This window comes from Buteo buteo, chromosome Z (assembly GCF_964188355.1).
Source record: "Buteo buteo chromosome Z, bButBut1.hap1.1, whole genome shotgun sequence".
Lineage (NCBI taxonomy): Eukaryota > Metazoa > Chordata > Aves > Accipitriformes > Accipitridae > Buteo > Buteo buteo.
The window spans coordinates 77,424,849-77,449,710 of NC_134204.1; the positions used below are offsets into that span (position 1 = coordinate 77,424,849).

Sequence of the window (24,862 nt, forward strand, 5' to 3'; positions counted from 1 at the left end):
AGGTATCCTAGAAAAACAAACGAGTAAGCCTGGTGTAGTGAGAATACTTCCATCTCAAAAGTTCCTGTACGTACATGCACTTGTATTGGGTCTGGCTGGGATGAAGTTAACTTTCGGCACAGCAGCACTCATGGTGCTGTGCTGTGTATTTCTAGTGGAACAGTGTTGATACACCAGTGTTTTGGCTGCTGCTGAGCAGTGCTCCCACAGCATCAAGTCTGCCTCTCCAACCAGCCCCACTACCACCAACCCCCCCCAAGGCCAGTAGGGTGGAGGCGGGCAAGAGGTTGGGAGGGGACATAGCCAGGACAGCTGACCAAAGAGGTATTACATACCATATGACTTCATGCTGAGCTATAAAAGCCAAGAGAAAGGAGGAGATGGGGATCGGGGGAAGGCATTCCTTACTAAAGCATTTGTCTTCTGAAGCAACCACTACACGTGCTGAGGCCCTGCTTCCCAGAAAGTGGCTGGACGTCACTTGCTGATGGGAAGTAGAGAGAAAATCTTTTCGTTTTCCTTTGTTTGCACGTGCGACCTTTGCTCTTCTTTATTAAACTGCCTTTATCTCAGAGACCCAGGAGGCTTCAATCTTATTTTCTCCCTCCTGTCCTGCTGAGGAGGGGAGTGATAGAGCAGCTCGGTGGGCACCTGGCAGCCAGCCAAGGTCAGCCCACCACAGCACTGCATTTCCTTTCAGCTGGCGCAAGTCTTTTTCTTTCTCGTCCTGAAGTAGAAGGCATCAGCAAGGCTGTTGTGCACTGCTGGGAAAGCCTGACATGTCAGCAAGTATTTCTGACAGCAGAGCAGAACGTTCACAGACAATGGTGGTGAAGTAAGCAATGACAACAGGTCGAAATCCTTAGCACCTTCGAATCACTGTGCATCTTTGAAAGCAAAGCCTGCTTCGGGTGATTCCTTTCCAACTACTTCTTAAGTGGCAAAGCCTGTTCTTAAAGCATCTGGGAGAGGGCAGATGTTCCTTCAGGGTGTGGTAATGCCCACGTGGAAAGATTAAGGCCTGCAGTAAAGCAGACAGAGCTGTAAAGATTGCATAACTACGCAATAGCAAAAGCATGAAGCGAACAGTGCCCTTCACTCGGTGGAATGCTGCAAGGAGGCTAAACTCTGTTCTGCATTACACCTGGAGCAGCTGTTTAGCCAGCTGAAAAGCAGGTGTGAAGAACTGTTCTAATTTATGATAGAAGAGAAAAGAGTGAGAAATCAAGTGCAATGTTAAGGGTATAACTTTGGGTGCTCAGTGGCCACGGTGGTGCAATTTCTGAACTCGGATTAAGGCTCGGCGGCAGCAGCCTCTGAGCTCCTTTTGGGCGATAAATGCAGTGTTCAACTAACTTGAATAACGACAAAAGCTGCTGCTGACAGGTATCATACGGATGTATTGATTTCCTTTTTCGTGGTTTTGTGTGTACCAGCCAAAGAAGAACACTCTTTGTTGTTTATTTCCATTTCAGCAGCAAAAAGCAGTTCTGGGGGTTCTGCCCATTATTTACAGTTTATATGTGCATAGGTCTGTCAGTCATACGTCTCCTGCGGGAAATTGCTTCGTCTTGGAGGATACAGAGACCCCAGCAGCTGGGGGTGTCTTCCCAGTTAATCTCCAAAGCCACATAAAAGAAGTGAACGAGCAGCTCTGTCTTACGTCAGGGCAGGTGGCAAACCTTGCCTGTGAGAATGAACTCAGTGAAAGAAGACTCCAGATCACCTCCCGTATGCCTCTGCCTCCCAGCAAGATATCAAGTGGCTGGGGCAGCCTGCTAGAGAGAACTTGTCTGTACCAGAGCCTGCAGAGCAGCCTGAGGACACGTCGTGTCAAAACAGCAATCATGGGGCTCGGTACGAGTGCTATCAGTAGAGCCCTGGCAGCAGAGTGCTCGGCACAGCCTGCAGAGACTGTGCAAACACCATGCCAGCCCCTGAGCGAAGGGGACAATCCTCCAGGAAACGTGTCTGGCAGCAGCTGGACGGGCACAGGCTTGCTCGCTCCTGCAGACCGCCCCTGGGCTCAGTGAAGCTTGCGGGTCCGGCAGCTGCAGACAGGAGCCTGCTAAACTGGTGACCACTGCTAAGCACAAATGCAGGCATCGCCTCCCCTGTATTTTGCTCTCTGGGCTGGCAGCTGCTCCAAACTGGCTTCAGCAAATGCCTTGATCTTGGATAGGATGATTTTTAAAGTTTTTTTACGGACGAAGGGAAAGAGGGAGGAATGGAGAAGAGAAATAGAATATCTTCCAAAAACCAGGAGTGATCAAGTAACTTTTCAGCTGCCCAGCTTTTAAAATGTGGCTGGTCTGCCCCTCCTGAGTAAATGGCCATGCTCACACAGATGCGGAATGACTTGCTAGAAACAGAAGAATTTATTCCTCGTCCTCACAGAGACAGCCAAAATAGCTTTGCTCTTTCTCTTCTGAAGTTTGCATCTCTAAGTGTTTAGGAAAAATCTGTTCAGCAAAACCACAGTTTGATTTTAGTTAACCTTAGCTGTGTTGTGTGGTGGAAAACCAGTTACCTGCTTACTTTTTGCTAAATCTGGAACTTTCACCCACAAAAGTAAGTTCTCCCACAAGTAGCAAACAGAACCCTTTTTCTCCCCTAGGAGAAGTCCTTTAAGCTTGTGTATTTGGGAGCGCTAGAGTGGACGAAACCTGATTTGTCATGGGTTTGTATCTTGTGGTTAGTCAACGTTAGTTGTGGCTAGGAGACCAGGAAAGTTCAAGTTCCACTGGAAGCTTTTCCTGTGTTTGAAGCTTTTAAAAGATGGCTTCTCTCCCACACAGTTTGAAGGCTGTGTACTTGTGGATGGGGGTGCACTGTAAGTGATCGGCAACGCGGCAGCAGTCAGCCACAGCTCCTCCTTCATTCAGCTCTGCCTGTGCAGCTCCGTTGCATGGGATGCCGATTCTTGCCCCAGTGTGGTACGAGGTGCAGGTTGTGCCTGAAATATCCCCTGGATGCATGCCCACGAAAAACCCCAGAGGAACAGCGAATCAGTCTACCGAGCGTTAGCGCTGTCCCAAAGAACCACAGAGGTTGTGGATAAATTTGAAAACCATCTGCCTGCCCAAAATAATGTTCCCCTCCCTTCTGGTCCTAGCATTGCTCAGCAGATGCTAGCCATGCTGTTCCACCAGTCAGGGAAATGCGTAATTGCCAAGAAGTCGTGTTCCTTTTGTGGGACAGGGTCCTGTATGTCCTGCAAAAGGAGTTTGTATTTGGTATTCGGAGGCTAGCAAATGAAAATCAATCTTGTATTGTTCACTACCAGACAAAGCCATGCTCTCAGAAGCTGCATGGTTAAGCTGAAGCCAATGCATGGGTATTTTGTTCTTCTGCAGCGTGGTATCTGCTGCCAAATTACCTGCACTTGGCTGAATTCAGGCTTCATTCAAAGTTGAAGCTTCTTCGCCATTGAAGCTGATAGCAGGCTTTCCGTTGGCTCTGGTTGGCCTTAGACAAAAGACCTTGCAAAGGAAACACAAGCAGCTTATGGGCTAAAGCTGGGAAGTGATGCAGTAGACAAGGCACCAGGTGTGTATGAGTATTTGTGGTCCCCGTGATTCACAGTAATTCAGAGCAGTCACATTCCCTTGTGTTTACTTTATTGATGTTTGAAACTAAAGTAATTGTGGGTAACAACAAACATTTGCTTTTGCAGTGGCAGCAGCTGATGAAATGTGATGGCATTTTATTAAGAATTCAGTCAGTGAGATTGTTTTGATTTGTTGTGTGAAATCCATTAACTGAAATGAGAGCTGCAGTATCTCACAGGTTCAGGAATACTGTTGTACTTATTTTTAGCAGGTTTGGGGGTTTTCTGTTTTGTGGTGGGTTTGGGGGTTGGTTTTTTTTTGCTTATATTAGCAGAAGTTGGTATATGGATGCCAGGAAAGGGATCTTGCTGCAATATGCAACGTATTGGGCGAAGGGAACATGCTTCAACCTGCAGTCAGTGCATTGCAATGTGTTTACGAATGGTCGATATCTCGGGCCATTTTGTCTCAAAGGATGAGTGCGATGTCAGTTATTTTGGAAGAATGTGTAGCTGGGTGTCTGCACTGACTTCATTAATAACAGCTCTTCCAGACACACCCTTACTTGTGCCAAACCTATTCCATATGTGAAGACGTCTCTGTGGCTTGATGAGGTTTGGGACCTTGTTTCAGGATACTGTGTGCCACAAGGTTGAAAATTATGTATTTGTCATTCAGCAGAGAAGGTTTAAACAAATTAGGAAGTTATGAGACCATGTGGATTTTTCATCTCATTGTTGTGTGAAGGGAGAGAATAACTTTGAAAGAAGTCCCGGAACATGGGGGTTTTTTTGGTGAAACAAAACCAGTAGATTCTGCAGGCTCTTAACCCAAAGGCATCTGTGTGCCACCACTTACCCTGTAAGCTTTCTGTATGTCCAAGCCATAAACGGAATGGACATTAAGATCATTTTCATTCTGTATCATGAGCTTACAATCAGGTTTTCGTCCATACCATAACCAAGGTTATTGGTTATGCAGACACTGTGGAACTAGGAGGAAGGAAAATCCCAAGCTATGTTAATGTGTGACTGTCTCTCTAGACCTCCTTTACCGTAGTGTTTGAGTGCCTGTATAGACTGCGCTTGCTTTGATTACAACAGTCTGAAAGCAGCCGTTCACACCGATGTTTTCTAAACTGTAGTAGCTGACCACATTCTTTGATAAGGGACACAGCAGCCCACCTCGGCTGTGAGACAACAGATGGTAACTAGTTAAACCGAAACAACTCTACGTCTCTTGACTTGCAAAGCGTGCAGAACCTCCTTACTTGGAAACATGAGTTTTATGAAAGCAGAATATAAGAGGGGAAATCTCTGTACCATATTGTCAGGAAACTGTTCTAAGACGAGAGCCCATGCTGTTACGCTTTCTCTTGTTAGGTACTGTCTGCAATTTATACACCTCCTTGAAGGCAGATATCCTTACAAAATCATTCATCAATCAAGGTGAATGCATGGGTTTGTGTCCACACCAAAAATTCACCATTTAAGCATTTCCCACATTAACATCTTTTGCAGGGCGGAAATGCAAGATATGGCTTTCTAACAAAAAAAAAAAGGAAATATATCCTTTACTTCTGCTAGTGCCTTGTGAGAAAAAGCTTTGAAGACGATCTGGGCAAGCAGCTTGCACTGGAGTTAAAAGGGAGGCCTCCAGCTGAATTTAGCCTGTTAATTTGGCTTAAAACCAGAGGTGCCTTGTTTCCTTCATTATTGTTAGCAAACCTAACTTTTGAGTCTGGCCTTTTTAAAGCTGGGTGACTTGCAGCAACTGCAGCAACTTTTCTTCTGCTGTCTGTGGAAATAGAAGTTCTGTAAAAAGATTTAGCTGAATTTGTTTTCAAGTGCTCTGTAAAGAGCAAGTGCAGGAATGACTTTGTGCATGCCCCTTACTGGTTGCTACCGTCTGACTGTTGCATTCAAAGGTAACTACCAGAAGCTGACATGCTTGTAGGTGGCCTGAAGTAATCTGAACTTTACGGTTATGTTCAATCAGTGATACAGACAGGGCAAACCTCTGAACACCCACACTCACATGCACATACACACACACACACACACACACAATCTCTCTCTCTCTCTCTCTCTCTCACTCTTCAGGCACTTTCAACTCATTCTGTCTCTGTGGCTGTCCCTCAGTCTGGAAGAGCTCCTAGGATCCCCTGTGCCAAGCACAGAGTCATCTCTGACTCCAGGACGTAGTAAGTGCAAAAAAACCCCAGCGATGGGAAGAAACGTGTCCTGTATGGAGCACGCAAATAGCTTCCTAGATGGAACTGATGAAATAGCTGTTTTCCCCCACCCAAGGATCTCATTTCCAGAAGACATCTGAGTGAGGCAAAGTCACATTTGGACCAGTGTGGTGAAGGCTCGGGGGTAACTCAGACAGACAAATGGGTATTTCATGCCAAGTTAAACTTGGACAGTGTGTATTGTTGACATAGCATTAGTAATTGCTTTTCAACATTTACTGCAGGTTTCTGAATGGATGAAAACCGATTCTAAGCCTTGTAAAATACTCTTCTTCTTAGCAATAGCTTGCCCAGAAACATTAAAGTAATTTTCTTAGCCGGTATATACTGTCGTAGCTCTGCAGGTACTAGTTAACGCCCCTTGCTCCTCCTCAGCAGCCACACAAAGAAAGGACACAGCTTGTGGGAGAAGAAAAGGCACAAGGTTCTGGAAGGAGGGTGCTGACAGCCAAGTCAATATCATGTAATCTGGTGGGGTTTTCTTCACTCTGTGCAGCAATAACTTACTATGACAGTTTGTCACGTTAGCGTTTCATTGACGCAAAAGGGACCAGCTGTTGGTTTATTTCTCTGAAGGAGCCCATAATGGAATTGCTGAAATATTTAAGGCGTAATTGCACAAAATGCTATTTCAGGCCTTTATATTGATGTGTGTCTGTCACCGAAAATTCCAAGATGTTTCCCAAATGGAAAGTGGGATGGAGATTTGTCAGGCTTGGGAAAGCAATTTTGGAAAGAGCTCCATTTCTGTTTAGAGTTCTGCTCCACTGACGGATATTGTAGGCATCCTTATGTTTAATAGGAATACTGGCTCTTGTCCTTTTCTTTCTAGCGTGAAATTCTCTGCATCTCAGCTGTAATTTCCACGACTGCTATAAGCTATGAGTATTTCTCAGACTTACTTAGCATATAATCACTTAAATGCCGTGCTGTTCTTCCCCATGCTTTTTACATTAAGCCAGGAGTAAAGTAAACTAGAAATACACAAGCCGGTCTCTTGTTATTAGAGGGTAAAAGAGTGTGCGGCAAATTAGATGGTAAATCAGTGAGAAACCTCATTTCTCAAAATGCGGTATGTGGCACTCATGCCCGTGATAGAGCCATTTATTGTTCGAAATCCCTTTCACTGAGGGAAAATCGCATTATATGGCAATCTGTGTGCCATCGGAATATATTGCTGGGAGTAACGGCATGTGTATCGCATCAGTGTTTTGGGTCACTCTGTACTGTTCTACCCCCTTCTGATGAAAAAAGCCTTGATAAAATATGCCAGCATGCCAGATTGAATTGTGTTCTGCATGTGACCCCCAAAGGAAGGAAGGTCATGGGGCTGTTCAAGCCTCATTTCTGCACGTTTTAATGAGATTCTGAAAGGGCTGGGGAGGAGGGAAAGACCATTTGTCACTTTGGAAACAAAAGAAGAGGCAGCAGAAACAGAACCTGAATGCAAATGAGACCTTTTTCCACTTGGGACAGGCTGATTTCCATATTAACTATTTTTTTCTGTATTTGTCCAAACACATTTCCTTTGCTATTTTGTATTCAGAAGCCAAATGATGATAATGAATCAAATTTGCATGTTTTCTAAAGAAATACTGCAGATGAACCTACGTAGATTAATTATGTTGTGCTGCATTTTAACGGTTATATCTTTAAACAAAGCTGAAATCCACCAGAACTCACGACCTGGGCTCAGCGTGTGCTTTGTCTCTCACTTTGTCATAGCACAGTGAAGAAAGGCAGATAAGGTGGGAAGAAACTATGAAAGTATTTATATGCGTCCTTTTTATGACACTGAAATTATGCACAGTACTTTTCCGCAATGTAGACAGAACACATTTTTCCTATAAAGAACACAGAAATCTAAACATGTTGATACAGTTTCTACTCTCTGGTAAAGCGGAGGGGCCAGTGCAACTTTCTGAACTGCTCCGAGGAGTTTCTGAGCATTGCCAGCCAAGCCTTGGTTGATTCCAGGTAAACATATTTTACCACTACAGGGGCCTGTAGGAGGAGTGAGTCTGGCAGGAGAGCACCCAGGGGAGCAGGTAACAATCGTCTTCATTAATGACCTGCTGATGGGACAGAGTGCACCTTCAGCAAGTTTGCAGAGGATACAGAACTGGGGGAAGGAGTTGCCACCTTGGTACTGCTCTTCAGAGGACCTCAGTGGGCTGGAGAAATGGGCTGGCAGGAACCTCCTGAAGTTCAACAAAGGCAAATGCCAATTCCTGCACCTGGGGAGGAACAATCCCAGGCACCAGGATATGCTGGGGGCCACCCAGCTGGAAAGCAGCTTTGCAGAAAAGGACCTGGGCATCCTGGTGGACACCAAGGTGACCGTGAGTCAGCAATGCATCCTCGCAGCCAGGACGGCCAACGGCCTCCTGAGCTGCATTAGGCAGAGCATGGCCAGCAAGTCTGGGGAGGTGATCTTTCCTCTTCAGTCATCTCTGGTGAGGCCACATCTGGTGTGCTGTGTCCTGTTCTGGGCTCCCCAGTACAAAACAGAGATGGACTAACAGGAGCATGCCCAGCGATTGCCGAGAAGATGATTAAGGAGGTGGAGCATCTTTGACGTGAGAAGAGCCTGAGAGAGCTGGCCCCTTCAGCCTGGAGAAGAGAAGACTAACGGGGGATATTATCCCTGCGTATAAATACCTGACGGGAGGGAGTGAAGAAGTTAGAGCCAGACTCTTCTCTGTGGCCTCCAGTGACAGGACGACAACACAGCAACAAGCACAACTTAAAGTACAAGAAAATCCGTTTAAACAGAAGAAAAAACTGTTTTCCTGTGAGGGTGGTTAAACACTAGAACTGATTGCCTAGAGAGGTTGTGGAGTCTCCATCCTTGGAGATATTCAAACTCTGACTGGATGTGGTCCTGGGCAACCTGCTCTAGCTGGCCAGTCTCTGCGCAGGGCTTGGGACTAGGTGATGTCCAGAGGTGCCTTCCAACCCCAGCAATTCTGTGTGATTCTGTGTTCAATTCAAACCACCCTCTGGGAGCCCTGTCTTGATCCCGATCTTCTGACAGGGAGCAGGGAACTCCCTGCCTGTCCAGGGTATGGTTCTACCATCTCTTTCCCAGTCCTGCTTGGTGTAGTGCTCACCAAGTGCCTAGCAAGCCTCAGCGATGCCAGAGTGGATGTAGTTTTGTCATCCAAGCAAGACTTATGGTTGGCGTGAATGCTGATGCATTCATCCGTTGTTGAAAACTGTTTTCTTTCTATTCCAATTTTGAGTCTGGCCCTTGCTCTCCAGAGCAGGTGGAGGAGGAATCAGACCTCATCAGACTGTTCAGGGCGTTTGGTAGCATGACCCAGACCTATCCTGCCCTCAGAAATCAGAAATGGAGCTAGAAGCATTAAGATTAATGTCTGGCTCTTGGTTTCCACCTTCCCTGCCGTTGGTTCTTGTGAATCCCCATAATACCCGCGGTCGTGTAGTCATTCACAGCCCCCACCCTGTCCCCTGGTACCTTCTTGTCTTATTGTTGTCAGCTTTTTCCAACCATAAATGATAATGTAAGGAATTACAGAACCATGTGAACAGACAGATTGTCTTCTCAGTCATGCAAATATTGGCATTGTTTTCTTTCCCCTTCAGCTCCTCGATCGGCGGATTTGTCCTTATCCTTAGCAATTAAAACATCTTTCCCGAGGCAAACAAAAGGAAAATAATACAATAATAAAATGAGAATGCTTGCGTCTGCCTGATGTTATCTTGACAGCAGGTGATGACAGATACATTAAACAATAAAAGCCCTTCCTTGAAACACTGACTTGGAGGGGGGGAGGCAATCCCAAGGAGGAAGAACAATCTCTCTGCTCACTGTGGTTTGATAATAATTATAGCAAAATTAATTACTTGCCCTTCACAGGAGCTGAGCAATTGTACCACTTAGATCCTCTGAGTTCTGTATGTTTATTTATTGCGACATTAATTAAATACAGGCGGTTTATGACTTTGCTACCTTAGTGCAGTCACATTAAAAAAATCCTACTAGCACACGAATGAAGCATCTGACAATCCTGGATGCATGAGACTGTTGCGGTATTCACCACTAACCATCGCTATCTAAGCTCTCCTCTGTCTGCCTGGATTACACACTTCAGGCTAACAGTGGGGTAGAATTCCGTCTGTCTTCCTTTTACTCAGTGCTATAACTACTTCTGTAGCATCAGTGTTGTAAAGCAATCTGAGAGGACTCCAGCGCTGCAATGAGTTCTGGCACTAACTCTCTGGCAGGGCTTAAACTGTGACACTGTGTTACTCATTGACATCACAAGAAATATTCAGGAGCTACACGAGTGTGGCACCAGCAAACGAAAAGAGGCTTGATGGTGGTGGATCACAACACCGCTGTGCAAGGAGATGCTGGTATGAATAAATCCAGGGCTGAAGCTGCCAAGTTTTTCAGGTGCTTTTGGTAGTGTTATCTGTAATGAGTTAGAGGAGACATTGTAAAGGCACGATAGACAGCAGAAGGCATCAAAACCTCAGACACAAGCTGCAGTTTGCTTTGTTTTCAGAGAAAGGTGACACACACAGACGTTAGAAAGGAAAGCAATACTGCAGTCATGAATAGGTTATAAGACTCATTAATATCCTTCCTTTTTCACACTGCGAAATTATCTCTGTGACCAAAACATTGCAAAATATCTTTAAAAGCCAACGATGCTGATCAGTTCCTGCCTGGCAGCTCCTGTGGGTCAATTTTCCTTTTAGTTAAGAACAACTATATGTCCTGTGTCTTCTGTCTTCTCTGCTCATTCACAAAGCACCTTTTTTAAACTTACTAGGAAATTGCAGTAGTTGGACATTTCGAGGGAGACCGCCTGCACCATTTTGAGAAGGGCTGTTTAACAGATTTTTTGCAGAAGCCATTGATCAGGCGGGGATTTGTGCTGAGGCAGCATCTCTGTTTCATAAAAATGGAGCAAGTCCTTCTGGGTATCTTAAAAGCAAGTATGCTCAGCCAGGCTTTAATTACCTCTGATAAGCTCTCTCGCAAGCTGTAAGATTTTTTAAAATCTGTGTCTGAGGGACTCAGAAGATTATGTTCTTTGCTAATAACAGGTATTAGTGCACAGTTAGGGGACTGCAGTGCTTTTCTATTCTCAATTGTCAGACTGTTGGCGTAATTACAAAAGCTCAGGCACACTGCAACAGCCATGTACCGTGCTCTCAAGAAAGCAGAGAGACCTAAAAAGCCAAGTCTGCCCTTCTTCCTTCCCCTGTTAGGGTAGGGAGCCACACTGGGGTCACACTTGGTAAAGAGTTTCCAGCTCTTCAGTCTTCCGATCCATACAGACTGGGTACTCACATATCCGTATGTTTGACGTCGGTGGCTTCATAAGTGCGTTAGCACGTAATTTTGATATCAATGTGCAAGTGTTTTGCATGCAGCAACGCTGAACTGAGGTCGCTACGGAACCTGAATGATGAGGCCCTCGAAAGCGAGGGAATGACAGGTTTAGGGTTGGCCATTAGCAACAGCAAGTTAGCTCTGATAACCGCGGCTCACAGACAATCTCTGGGAGTACCTTGACCCAGACACTGGTACAGCAGGAAGGATTGGGCCTCAGACACTTTCCCTCCCTGACCTCCCCCGGTAACCTTGTCATCCTTGGACGAGGGCATCGTCTCTGCAGTAATGGAGCATGCCATTTGGGATTTTTGGCAGAACCACCACATGGAGTCTATCCTCTGCTCTCATGTCAGTCAAGCCTGTCAATGCCTTGTCTTTATACCTCCAAAGCCTCAGTGACCTCTGTGACACTGTCACAGCATCCTTATATCTCTTCAACATTTACTGTCACCTGTGGACTCCAAAGGTAGTCCTTCAATGACTGATTGATTTGCCCTGGAATTAGATACTGGTCTTTTGTCAGATGTGGTAAGCTTTTCATCTCTTTGTGCTTTTACTGTCCATCTTTCTCTTGTCTGGATTTCTAAATTTTTCTCTTAAAGGGTTCATATTCACACAAAAAGGTGTACCTTATTCAACAAATACTTAAGGATTTCTGTCCACAAACTAGTAAGGTCTACCAGGTCAGGTCAGTGCTACATCTGCCCTAGTAGAAGAAGGGGAAGCTATTTAGGCAGAGCATGTGACCCTGCCCACTATCTGCAGTCCATTACCCTTTGATTGCCCAGGACCCATCACTGTTCAGTTGGGAAAGAAGAAATACATGCTTGCCAAGCCTTTCTGTGTCTGTTTATAGGCCTGTTGCCTGTGAATTTGCCTAATCCCTTTTGGATCAGCTGCTACTCCCTGCCTTCACAGCCTCCTGGGATAACAGCTTCCAGAAGATTGATACCCACTGTGCAAAGTAGCATTTTCCCTTTATTTGTTTCAAACTGATCTCCTGGTGGTTTCATCGGGCTCCACCCCTACTTCTCAAATTGCACTGAGTGGTGGAGTTTGACAGTTACCTGATCCACGGCCTTTTCCCCCTTCCTTGAGAAGGAGAACAAGAATACCTAAATGTGGCATTTATGTGGCCTGTCTTGCCTGCTCCATAGTTAAAATTAATTGTACGTTACTTCCTCTTAGAGAACAGCCCTAATGGTGCATTCGACTCCTGCGTCCAGATAATTGATAAAAATATTGAACAGAACCAGCCCTAGAATTGAAAGATGATTGAAGATGCTTCTCCCATTGATGTAGCTGAGAAGCATTGGGAAGAGAAATTATGGGCTGTCAACTCATGAGATTTTAATGGACAGACCCATGTGACCACCTTACACAGCACCCTTTACTCTTATGCAGTCAAACTTAAAACTAATAGATAATGCTCTTCTAAACTATTGCCAGGTGTTAATAAAATCCTGAAGGACTTTCCACAGGCAGCGGAAAGAAGTTGACCAGAACCCACCACGAAGTCTGCTGCTTCTGGAATCCACGAGACTGGGTCTGCATGAAGGTATACCAGTGAAAACAGGCCCTTCAGCTGCACTGCAAGGCACCTGATCAGGTCCTGGTAATTACCAACGCTGCAGTCATGCACAAGGGCTGCTCAGCTGGATCCACGCTTCCCAGTGGAAAAAGGTCATGCCACCTTCAGACACAGCACAGAACCTATCACCTATCACGGCAGAGCTAGGTGATCTGGATGAACTTCCTTTGATCAAATGTCAACAAAAGCACAAGCTACAGCCCAGCAAATAGACTTCAATGACCCCATTATTATCACCTGACTTAGGGGCTGCTCTGGTAAGTCACTTTGATGACCCTGTAATTATCATCTGAACGTGTTGACTGTTCTCAGAAATTGTTGCTTAGTTTGCTCTGGGATTTTGCACTTGTGTTTCTATGATCGTTGGCCACATACCAATCCCTAAGAGCTGTTCTATGTACGACCCTTAAGCAATGAAGGATTTTGAGGGGTTGACTTTCTGTTGTAGCCAATTGGTACATGAAAGGGTAGAACAGGGCGTAACGCAAGAAGAGGCCGGAACAACAATGCCAAATCTGTTCGAGGATGAGGAAGAAGAAAAGGAAGAAGTGTGTGGATTAATGACTGTAAATGATTATATAAAAGCCAGAGGCCCACCAGTGCAACAGCTGGCCAGAAGCACAGAAGCATGGCAAACTTGGTAAGCGCAGAGGGACCCGGCACTGTGGGCGAGTGCCAGCGGGAGCGGATGGGGCTGGAGGAAAATGCCCCTTCAGGCTTCTCCCTTGCCATCGGCAGGAGGCATCTCTGGCCCAGCACTGGCCACTCACCACCCCGGTCCTCCCTGAAAATCCCGGCAGTGCACAGGGAAAGGCAGCCAGCTGGGGCAGGCGTCACCCAGCCGCGGGCAGTCCACGCCAGCTGGTCCCAACACGCTCCCCCTCGCAGGACACCTCTGCAAGGCGTCAGGAGTGGGGGCGAGACACACAGTCAGGGGCGCGTGTTGCAGGTGACCAAGCGAGAGTGACACGGAAATGTAGAAGATGAAAACAAGACATGCCGTTTTGTTTTTTCTCCTAATGCCGTGTGCCTGCGGGGGCAGATGGCCTGCTGTGACATCACCGAGTGGGGAAGGCTGCAGTTACGAAACAGTGGGCTGTGACGTCAGCGAGCGATGGACTGTGACATCGCGTCCCTCGCTGCTTAGCTTCGGGCGCCGGCAGAGCCTGGGCCAGTCTGGCTCGTGCCTGGACTCCTGCCGAGCGTGCCTGCGAGGTCCGGAGGGTCGAGCGAGGCTTCTCCTGGTGCCGGGTGGTGCTTCGGGGGCTGCCGTCGGCAGCTCTCGCTGCCCGTCCCGGAGCCATCCCCTGTGTTTCCCCGGCCCTGCCAGGTTCAGGCGGCCGGGCACCGCGGGGCAAGCTTGCAGCAGCGGAGGTGAGCTGTGCGGGGAAGCGTCCCCCCGGGGTGGCCGTGGGGTGAGCGACGGGGCTCGGGGAGCCGGGAGGGTGTCCTTCTCGAGGGGCCTGGGCGATCCTACCTCCCCTCTGCTCCTCTCCCCTCTCCTCCCCTCCCCGGGACAGCGAGCGACCATGGCCTCTCTCCACTTTGCAGCGCGCGACACCCTTTGGCAGTGCCGGCGCCAGTGAGGGGGAGCTGCTCCTCAGCCTCAGCTCTCCCCAGCCTGCTGCGGAGCACGAACATGGCCACGGAGACGGAGTGGAGCTGCCCCATCTGCCGCGATGCTCGAGACGACGTCTCTTACGCGATGCCCTGTCGCCACCAGTTCTGCCTGGGCTGCATCGTGCGTTGGACAGACGTGAAACCAGACTGCCCGCTCTGCAGAAGACCAGTAGAGAGCATCAGGTTTTCTGCGCTGGGAGAAGACGACTATCTGCGGTTTGTCGCCGCACACCCCGAAGAGTCGCCAGATGCCAGCAGCCAGGCAGGCAGTGCTCCGATCCGCCTGGCCGAAAACAGCCCCCGTCACCCTGTGGCGTCCCCTCCATCATCTCCACAGGGGATACCGTCCCCAGCTGAGCTGGAGGCTGCAGAGCTGGAGGACGTGGGTGGCCTCCTGCCTGCGGTCTGGGCGTATCTTTTCCAAAGACGACGGCATCTCCTCGATCCCGTGCTGCCCTGGCTACGCCAGGAGCTGGAGGCAATATTTGGGCCGTGGTGGTGGGAGGCAAGGACTGCAGAGAGCAGCATCCTGCACGTCCTGTGCGTCCACGGCCCGGATGAAGAGGTCATGCTCCAGATGCTGGAGCCTCTCCTTGGCTACTATACAACATCAGTGGTCTATGGCATCGTGGGTATCATTGAGCGTGAGTGCAGCGAGGAGGCCTGGAGGCTGCTGTGCCCCCATGCTGCCGGGGAGGAGGACAACAGCCCTGCGGCCAGCTCCAGCTCCGCCAGCTCCAGCTCCGCCAGCCCCAGCTGCAGCGGCTCCCGGGAGGGGACTCCCACCCCTCACCCGAGCTCCTCCAGCAGCCCCTCAGGGGCAGAGCAGGAGCAGCCCCAGGAGGAGCCGGGGCAGGAGGCGGCGGCAGGTCCCTCCGCTCCCGGCCGGGGCAGGGACCGCTCGCCCGGGGGGCGCCGGCGCCCCGCAAAGAGGAGGGCCCCCAGCCCCCAGGACTCTCCCCGGCCCTGCAAGAGGCCGCCTCGCCGGCGGCACTAGCAGGGCCCCAGCAATGGTGTCTTCACGGAAAAGGAAATAAATGCCTGTTTCCCTGGCACTGGGGGTCTCTGGGTGCTGCTTTCTGCCCCTTCTCCTGCTGCCTCTTCCCTTTCCTCCCACGCCTCACCGCGGGTGGCACCAGCCTGCTGGGGGGCACGGCCGTGGGCCCCCAGAGCCCCGGGACCATGTCAGCGGTGCCTCCTCCCGCAGCAAATCCTGCTGCAGCTGCGCACCCATACCACCGCAGATGCCGAGGGCAGAGCAGGCAGGAGGGGAAGCTGGTTTCAACGCAGGTCCGATGCCCTCAGCCTGCCTCCAGTCCTGCTCTCTGCCCAGCTACCCACACTTCTGCTCTGCTCTGTTTTCTTTCTGCTGTCTGATGTTGGCCAGGGCAACCTAGCTATGGCAAGGGCTGTCAAGGAGGGATGGACAAAGGGCACGGGCATCCAAGCCAGAGGCAAGCCTTGGGGTAACAGTACTTGGCAGGTACAGAGTGATTTCTACCAGCCCTAGCCTTTACCAAGAAAAACAAGTCCTTGCCATAGTTTAAGCCCAGATGGCAACAAAGCACCACGAAGCCGATTGCTCACTCCTTCCCCCTCCCTGACCCTGGTGGGATGAGGAGAAAATAGACAGAAATGCTTGTGGGTTGAGACAAGGACAGGCAGGGATCACTCACTACTTATGGTCAGGGGCAAAAGACAGGCTCAACTTGGGGAAAACCATAATCAATTTAATTTACTACCAATCAAATCAAAACAAGGAAAATGAGAAGTAGACCCAAATCTTAAAAACACCTTCCCCCACCCCTCCCTCCTTCCCGGGCACAGCTACACTCCTGGTTTTCTCCATCTCCTCCCCTACGGCGGCGCAGGGGGATGGGGAATGGGGGTTACGGTCAGTTCCTCACAGGTTGTCTCTGCTGCTTCTTCCTCCTTAGGGGGAGGACTCCTCACTCCCCTGCTCCAGTGTGGGGTTCCTCCCACGGGCTGCGGGCGGGCATCTGCTGCCCGCTCCCCTCCGTGGGCTTGGGGGGGGACAGCCTGCCGCCTCACCACGGGCTGCGGGGGCATCCACCTCCTCCGGCGCACCTCCTCCCCTCCCCTCCTTCCTCGCTGACCGTGCTGCCTGCACAGGGCTTTCTCTCACATCCCGCTCTCCTCCCCCGCTGCAGGTTCCCCTTCTTCAACCTGTTCTCCCAGAGGGCTCCCGCCATCGCTGACGGGCTCGGCCTTGGCCAGCGGCGGGCCCGACTCGGAGCCGGGGAGGCTTCTGGCAGCTTCTCTCAGGAGCCGGCTCTGCAGCCCCTCCCCCTCTATCAAAACCTCAACACACAAACCCAAAACTGTCCTTCAGCTTTCACCTCATGCAGGCTGGCATTTCACTTCTCATTTGGCCAGCAGAGACATTTTGTACATCTCTACTCCAGGACAAAGGCGGGGTGAGAGAAGAAATGTAGAAATACCACCAGAGGAGAAGGGATAAGGAGAATGAACTTGGGAAGGTGCCAAGGTTAACAGGAGGCATGCGCTCAAATGTCACCTCTCTGCACATACCTTGTACCCTCACGTTCTCCTAAAATCCCACAGTTACGGTACCAGGAGGGCTTTGATAGGGAAGTGTCATCCTCTCAGCTGAATCCTATCAGCATTAGCTCAGAGAGAAGGTACAGCGATGGTTCGGTCTGGTTGACTTCACTTGGGTTGTGATTAGCTGGGTTTTGACCCCAGCCAAGCTCTTTTGTAGGAGAGATCTGCTGTTCTTTTGTCTCTCTGGCTTGCTTCTCAAAACCAAACCCTGCAGCCAGAAAGTACTTTCTCTTTGCAACACCGTGGGATTCGTCATCTTCCAGGGACTAAATCGTTTTCACTCCTGTTGCTTTCCCACCAGCCTTTCTGTGTTTATGTAGTCATTCCACTGAGAGGTCTGCAGCAGCAGGGAACAACCTCTACCCTGCTCCCCACTCCCATCTAACAGCTGGCTGCCACTGCACAGCAGCACCGAGCCATGTCTCTCTCATAGCACCTTCCGGGAACTTGCCCGGAACTTGAGGACCACCAGGCTTTTTCCACCCTTCCTACTTCTGGAAGGAGCAGGAAGACCTGTTGTAAGTGCCAAATCCAAGAGCAGCGTGATTCTAAGCTCCTTCACCTACTCCCCACCTCCTCCTTCAAGGTAGTTTAATTTTTTTTGGCCCTCCCACCCTTGATGTAGTCACAGCCATTCCCCCACGACTCAGCCTATTGTCAGATCCAGCGAAAGTGAGAGAGAAGAGGGACTGGGATGAGGCATGGGACAGGGAAGGTTGTGTGGGACAGGGTTCGCTTTCTGCTCTCTAGGACCTCTGCTGCATAACTCCGCAGTATGGATTTTCACCTCAGTACTGTGGGACAGACAGCTTTCTGGCTTGGAACAGCTGGTGGTGCAGCATCAACATGGATGCCACTCCGAGCAATAGGGGCTGTGCAGCAAGAGGCAACACTCGTGTACGGTGGCAGGGAGCAGAGGAGCAGGAGTGCAGCTTAGGAGGCTGCTCCTGCCCCTCTCAGGGCTCTTCTTCACAGCCTCTCAAATAAGGCACGTTCGCGAGGAACAGCCTCGCAGCAACTGTCAAGCCAACTCGCATAGGGCCAAACACACCACCTGGGCACAGCATCACCCAGTAGTAGATGGAAAAGACCAGCACTGAGAAGCACACCTGCCATCACACCTCCTCCAGCCAAGTAGGCTGTGTGAAACATCCCCTTACTCATCTTTAAGTTGCACATACGCTGCTCGTGGCTTCAAAGTATCGCAAAGAGGGAAAGTATCGCAGACCGCTGTCTTGCAATTGGGCTTCATCTCCCCACTAACAAGGTGGGTAGACACCTCTCTAGCACAGATGCTGACAGACAGAACTTCTTACTTCAGCCTCCGCTACCCTTCCAAGTAACACGCAACGTGGGGAGAGAGTTCAGAAGCTAAACAGTCACGCAACCACCAGCTAACAGGTTTCCTTTATGGCCTTGTCAGAAAAAGGATGCAGTGGTAGGGTGGGAATTTGAGAAGTTTAGAAACCACAGCCAGCATCTGGACATGTCACTTTACCCTTGCTTCCCACCTTACCTCTCTTCTCTCCTGCGTAGTGAGATCATCCTGGCTCCGTGGCAGGACTGGCTCCAGACCCCGGCTCTGCCCACCGTCGAGCTCCGCGGAGCTGAGCAATACCAACAGTCACCAGGCCCGACAGCAATATTGATAATTTTGTAGAAACGACACATGCTAAGAGGGCAGTAACAGATGCTTGCATTTCCTGCAAGTATCTCAGTCATTTAGATAGCTTCGATACTCTGAGGCCATATGATTTATCGTGTGACAGGGAAAGCTGTCGAGCTGATGACTCCCATTTTTTCTGCATCAAGAAGCTAAACACACTTTTAGGGCTAAGGTTGTGCCAGCAAAGCATGGTCTTAAATACTTCAAAGGTTGACAATTAATTTGCCTTAAAGAACAAATAATTCCGCTTATCTCTGGTTTCCCAAAGAACCTTCTATCCGGCATTGCCCATATATTTCTTCCACCCTAGTGTCTCTCTACATCTTCAAACTTTTGTAGTCATGCATACTTCATTCCTATCACAGAGGAACAAACACAGTGAAAGCTGTCACTGTCAGAAGAGCTGAGGGCTAAACGAAACAGCTACACAGAGCCTTACTCAAAAACGTAAAAAAAAATCCAGACTAACTATCATTTTAAGTGAAAAATAATGCAACCCTTCTTTGCTGTGCTCCTCACTTCTTCATCTGAGCTGGCACATGGAGTGACAAACACCTTTCTTTTGCAAGGCATTCCAAACCTATCTGAAACAACTAAGTCTCTAAGCCTCTCACGTTTCCACCTAAACTTGTTTAAGGTAGAAGGGTTCAGACACAGGTCCTCCTTTGCCCCTCCATTTTGTCTGTCATGCGAACACAGTTTACTCGGTTTCAGGACCCATGAACTTTCCAGGTGGCAACAGAGCTTAGGGCTTAGGTCGTCTTTGCTCTCCGTCTAGCTGGAGCAGAAAGACTGAATGTAGAGGCAATGCAGGAGCACACTGGGTGATCTGCAGCAATTCAAGTGACTGCTCCATCAGACTCCTCCTCTACCCATGCACGAGACCTGTACAGCCCACCACAAGCCAAAAACTACTGTCATGGTTTCACCCCAGCCAGCAAGTAAGCACCACGCAGCCACTTGCTCACTCCCCCCACCCAGTGGGATGGGGGAGAGAATCGAAAACAAGTAAAACTCCTGGGTTGAGATAAAGGCAGTTTAACAGGACAGAAAAACACCCCTTCTGTCAAAGCTCAAAATCTTAAAAGACAGCTGATATATCTAACTAGCTGATATATCTAACAACATTTTGTGACCCTAACACTTGCAGGTCAGGCTTTCCAAAGCTGCTCCTAGTCCTTTAAAGTCTCGTGCTTCATCATTGCTGCAAATGACTGACAGCTTGGACCTGGAACCATGAAATGGCAGGCACTGAAAATGGGTTAGGAGGCAAGGACATGGATGGTGGGGTGGCAGGGGTGTGAATCTCTTGGCCCTTGCCTGGAGCAGCATCATAGAGCAGAGGAAGGACAGGCAGGTGGGAGCTCTGCTAGGGAGCTGTGCGCAGCCCCCAGTGCTGCCAGACCCCAAATGGGCACCTGCATGGTGTTACAAGGATGCTCCAGTTGGTCCACCCAGGTACAGGGGTGGACCACTCCCACCCAGTCCTCCTGAGGATGGGACCAGGCCCCACTCGTATGGTGGATGTGTAGCTACGGGTTTTACTGACTGCCTCGCTCCAGCTGCCATGCCCAAGTGCAGGACTGCCTGATGGCTACCCCCAGACAGCCCCGCTCACATCCTCTGCGGACCTTATCATCCCTTCTCCCACTTCTTAACCCTCCATTTCACCAGCCTTGTACCTCCTTATGTCCACCTCAGTCTCCGCCCATATCAACAACCCACCCCAAACTGCTTTTTGCCCACAGACACCAAGTTGGATATTTCTGAGACTGTTACCTGGCTAATCTTCGTCTGGTGTGATAGACCTGATACAGTTACCGGGGTATGGTAGCTTTTCAAGACTGTACTTCCCATAAGGTCCTTAGCACTCGCCCCAGTTACCTGTGGAGTTTGGCCATGTCTCACACAACTGCCGCTTAGCTGCCTGTGAGAAGTGGCCAACCTTCGTGGCACCATCTCTAACTTCTGCCAGCGTCTCACACTGCTCGTTGTTACATCCAGCAGTTTTCTCATGTCAGGTCCAACATTCTTCCATGTCCTGTTCCGCTTGGTTAGCCTGAGGCCAGAGCCCAGTCAGTGCTCTCCTCATTTGCTTGCAGCCCTAAGAGTGATTTTTAGGACAGGTCTTGCAGCATGAGTCTAAATAGCTCAGTAAGTGTGCGCAAATGCTCATCCTTGGGGATCAGACTAAAATGCACTCAGGAAGAGCTGTTGCTTGTCCTTTCCCTCTAGGATGAAGAGGTCCAGGGATACACCGATGGATTTCATGATCAGAAACACTTGCTCGACTCGTGAGTGCTGCTGGACTTTAACTTAAGGTGCAACTGCAGTATGAAGAAATACAATCAAGTAAAAACCACTGAAGTACAAACTACGGCTTGTGTAGGCCACAAGATTAGGGCCCTTTATTTTAATATTTCACCGATACGTTGAAATTAGTCAGCTACCTTTTGGCACAGGGGCTGCTCAACCTCCAAAAATGGAATACACTTTTTAAAACAGCGTTCAAAAGCAAGCGAATTGATGGAAAGGGAATGGCTAGCTTTGAGTTCTAAACCAGGAACCCGTTGAGTATGAATGCTACCTGAAGAGAAAGTGCAGTTCAACGGGTTTGCACAAGACTGAAAAAACCTAACGTAGACTGAAAACACGTGAAGATATGCCGGGGAAAATCTTGCCTGGAAGCTAAAATCTAATTCAGCAAAATAAGACAGGCAAGCTAAATTACTGTGAGTTGATACGAAAATATATAAATAGCAGGGTTACCAGTTGAGCTAAATTGCTGCCTCTTTGTGTAGGACAACCCCTCCTATTTCCGAGGTCTGCAACTTGGACAAATCGGAACGACTGCAGAGCAGACCTATTCAGAGCAAATTAGAAGGAGCCTCATTTGTTAGAGCACTGAGTCTTGTTGTGCTTTGAGACTGATTCTTACTCGAACAAGACTTGACCAGACCCTGAAGCTTTTACGGAGGTGCCCACATTTCTGAAACCTGAACACGAGACTGGAGAGCAAACAGCTGCGTGCCACGCTGACTCATTTACTTATGTGTGAGCTAGGCTGAAGATGCAGTCTCCACAGATTTGATACGATTGTTCTGAAAGCATAAATTTGCTTGTTTTGCTAATGCCTCTTCTCTTGTGTAGAGATGTTACATTTTTGCTTGTTTGAACCTCCCTAAATGCTCATGCCTAAGAATATGAAGAGCTTGTAAGGCTTTTCGCCTGCCCAGCCAACTGTTGAGGGCATTAGGTCTAGCAGAAGTTATCTCATTTAGGAGGTTAAATTCACTGCTCTTTAGTACGACGGATGATGTTCAGAAAGCTTGAAGAAAATAATGTACGACACCTCAACAAAGCTAGAACTCCACTGAATTCTAACTTTTAGCTCGTGTCTGAGCAATTAATTGGTGAGATTTTCAAGCTGTACGAAAATAATTTTAGTCTTCATGGCTGTGACACAGGTGAATTCCTCGTCCTTGTTCTTGTCAAAAGATTTTTTGTCTGTGCATCAAGTGGCCTCGCGAAGGCCCCAAGCAGGTAGCAAGCGAAGTACCCAGCATCAATTTGAGGACGACACCTGCAAGAAGTAAGCACTGTATATTTCTGAAACTGCCTGTAAATTTTTCTGAGTCTTTCAAATCCTATGTGGAAAAGCAGAGTTTATTCTTAAGATACCTGAATAGCAATACCTGAAATAGTTCTTAGCCCCGAAATGGAAAACAGGTATTTGTGAATCACTCACTCTGCTTTCTCTGGTGGCTTGGTCTTTGTCACCCACTCCTGGACGAACAGCGGGCAGATGCCTTGTGTACAGCAAACCCGCCAGCACTTGTGTGGCATGTCCTAGCTCACATGGACAAGGACTCTGGTGGGGGGAATTGCACAGCTGTTCTGGCATAGGAGGCCAATGGCCAGGAAGGCTCACAGAATGATGGGGAAAGAGTCGATGAGATAGGTCTGTACCTCTTTGAATCTTACACAAATGTGTGGGGAACTTTTTCCCATTGCTATAAGCGTTCTCCCGAATGTGCCAGCTGCTAGTGACCCACACAGGAGGAATCCCATTGATTCGCGTGTTAGGGCAGGACTTACCCAGCACCGTTAACAACGCTGACCACAGAAAACAAGTTGACAAGAAAAAACCCCAACAAACTGGAAGTGTACACAGGCCAAAAAAAATTAGTTTAAGCAATGTAAAAGTTGAGATCAAACATTGTCCAAAGAGAGGGTGTGTCCTGATGTGAGGCTTTAAGCCAACAGATAAAGGGCAATGGAGAGAGCTGGGCTGTGGTATACATCTTGCTCTCAGACATTGTAGACTGTTTGGCTGGAGTGCTGGTTTTAGGCCCACACCAGAAAAAGTACAGGCCATCTCCACTTAGGTGCAAATTCTGGTTTGTTCATCTCTCCCTGTACAGTAATTAGGAATTTGTTGTTACCCCTGTGGAGATAGCATCTTCTCTCTTGCTAATAGGAAGGTGCTAGAAAATTCAAGAAAAATAGAAAAACCACATGTGAGGCATAGAAACTCTTCACTTGTGCTAAGGAAACAGCTTTCTAAGTTACTGCTGAAGTGTACTACCTGCCTACACCCACTCAGCTTGAGCTCGCCTGCCAGCACACTTCATTATGCAAGTGTCATTTGCTATCATAAAGCTATGAGATGATTTTCCCAAACTTAGGTGTATCACACCCTATCGGCAGGCTTGTGTGTGTGTGCATGTGTATGCGTATAGAGGGGTTTTTGCTAGAAAGCGCCAATCTGATGTTGAAAAGCAGAAAGCTGGTTCCGCACTCCCTAGAGAGTGAATAATTTGGATTATTCCCGGCGTTGCAGGGTGTGTTGCTCATTGTATTCACACCTCTCTTGCCAGGTTGCTTTGTTCCCATTCCCCATGAATCTTCTCCATGGTGAAGGCTTCTCCTGTGTCACTGGCAGCTAAAAGATTTTCATACCTGTAATGGCAACGTAACATGTTAGAAATTGGTCTATGCCCTCTGTGTGGGCTTTAGCTTGTCCTTTGTGCTTGAACCCTTTGTTCTCAGGTAAGAAACTGGCATTTGCATTTAGCCGACCGGGCCTTTAATGGGAAATCGCAGCTCCCATCGTACCTCCCTCTGGCCAAAAGAGTTCGTCCTACAGGAGGTTTGGGCATGGTGTTGTTTATGAAACCGGTCTTCCCTGTAGCTGAAGTGGAATACCATTATCCTACACTGGCAAAACAGATGTTGCATTTTCCTGCGACTAATTAGCTATGCAGTGCCTAGCCTGCAAAGAGTGAGAGGAAATCCTCAATGCCTCTCTGCTACTGTCTTTTCCCCCCAGGTCTTCTGCCCGTGCAGCACACCGCCCCCGACCGCCGTGGTCGAGAGCTTCTTGGCCGGACAGCGGACAGCGAAAAGCAGTCCTGACCTATTTCAGGGCTTTGGCAATTTGACAGATCACTCACCACCAGTCACGAGAGGCTTGCTTGGGCTGCTGCTCGACTCAGGCGTATTTGGCACACACAGCTGAGACGGGAAGCCCCTCGGGCTGACTGCCGTGAAGACGGGCTCATGGCACCTCGGCCGTCCAGCCAGCGCCTGATGTGGAGTTTCACATCAGGGCAGGGCTGTTGCCTCCTTCCTGCCCCCTCGGGGAGTCCTTGGAGGTGATGGTGGCGTACTGAGGCCCCCTCAGACCCTAGAGAAACTGAGTTTTCAATCTGCGACCTAAGGCAGCTGTGTAAACCTAGATTCTAAGGGACAGTAGTACTCCAGCAGTGTGCCCTGCGAGTGAGACTACGGCAACCGACATACTTGCAAATAAGCACACTGAATTTGCAACCAGAAACGTCTGACACCCTAACAGTTGGTATGGCTAACTCTCTGGCTAGCCATGAGGGGTGTGTAACGTCATTTCAAGATAGCAGGAGAAAATAAACCATAGTGGAGAGGAACCGCCCAAGGGCGAATTCACTGGCAGCTCTGCAGCCGTCAGCCCCAGCTTGCCAGAGTGACACCTGACGGAGAAATTATCTGACTGCCGCCTGACCTGCCGTCAGCGGGCACCCACTTAACTTCAGGTGTTTGACAGAGCTGTAGCCTAAATTGGTGTCGGCGGGCCTGGGATTGGTAACCCGTCACTGCTGCTTGACAGGCACTTAGCAAAGATGATTAAGTAAGCGCGGTGCTCTTAGACAGAACGTACTTGGCTAAAAAAATCCCCCAGGTA

The 24,862-nt window shown here is 48.9% G+C and overlaps 1 protein-coding gene across 2 annotated transcripts in view; it reads left to right on the forward strand.

Moving 5' to 3' along the window:
• LOC142026840 (uncharacterized) overlaps positions 1-14,710 on the forward strand; it is an 83,148-nt gene extending 68,438 nt beyond the window's left edge. Inside the window, exon 6 of one of the 2 annotated variants that reach the window (XM_075020243.1) lies at positions 14,322-14,710. In XM_075020243.1, the coding sequence (XP_074876344.1) occupies positions 14,322-14,356 (35 nt within the window). In that variant the 3' untranslated portion in view covers positions 14,357-14,710. Of the gene's footprint in view, positions 1-5,653; positions 5,765-14,321 lie in introns of those variants that run through there. The other variant, XM_075020244.1, reaches the window with a different exon arrangement.
• Positions 14,711-24,862: the final 10,152 nt, after the last annotated feature.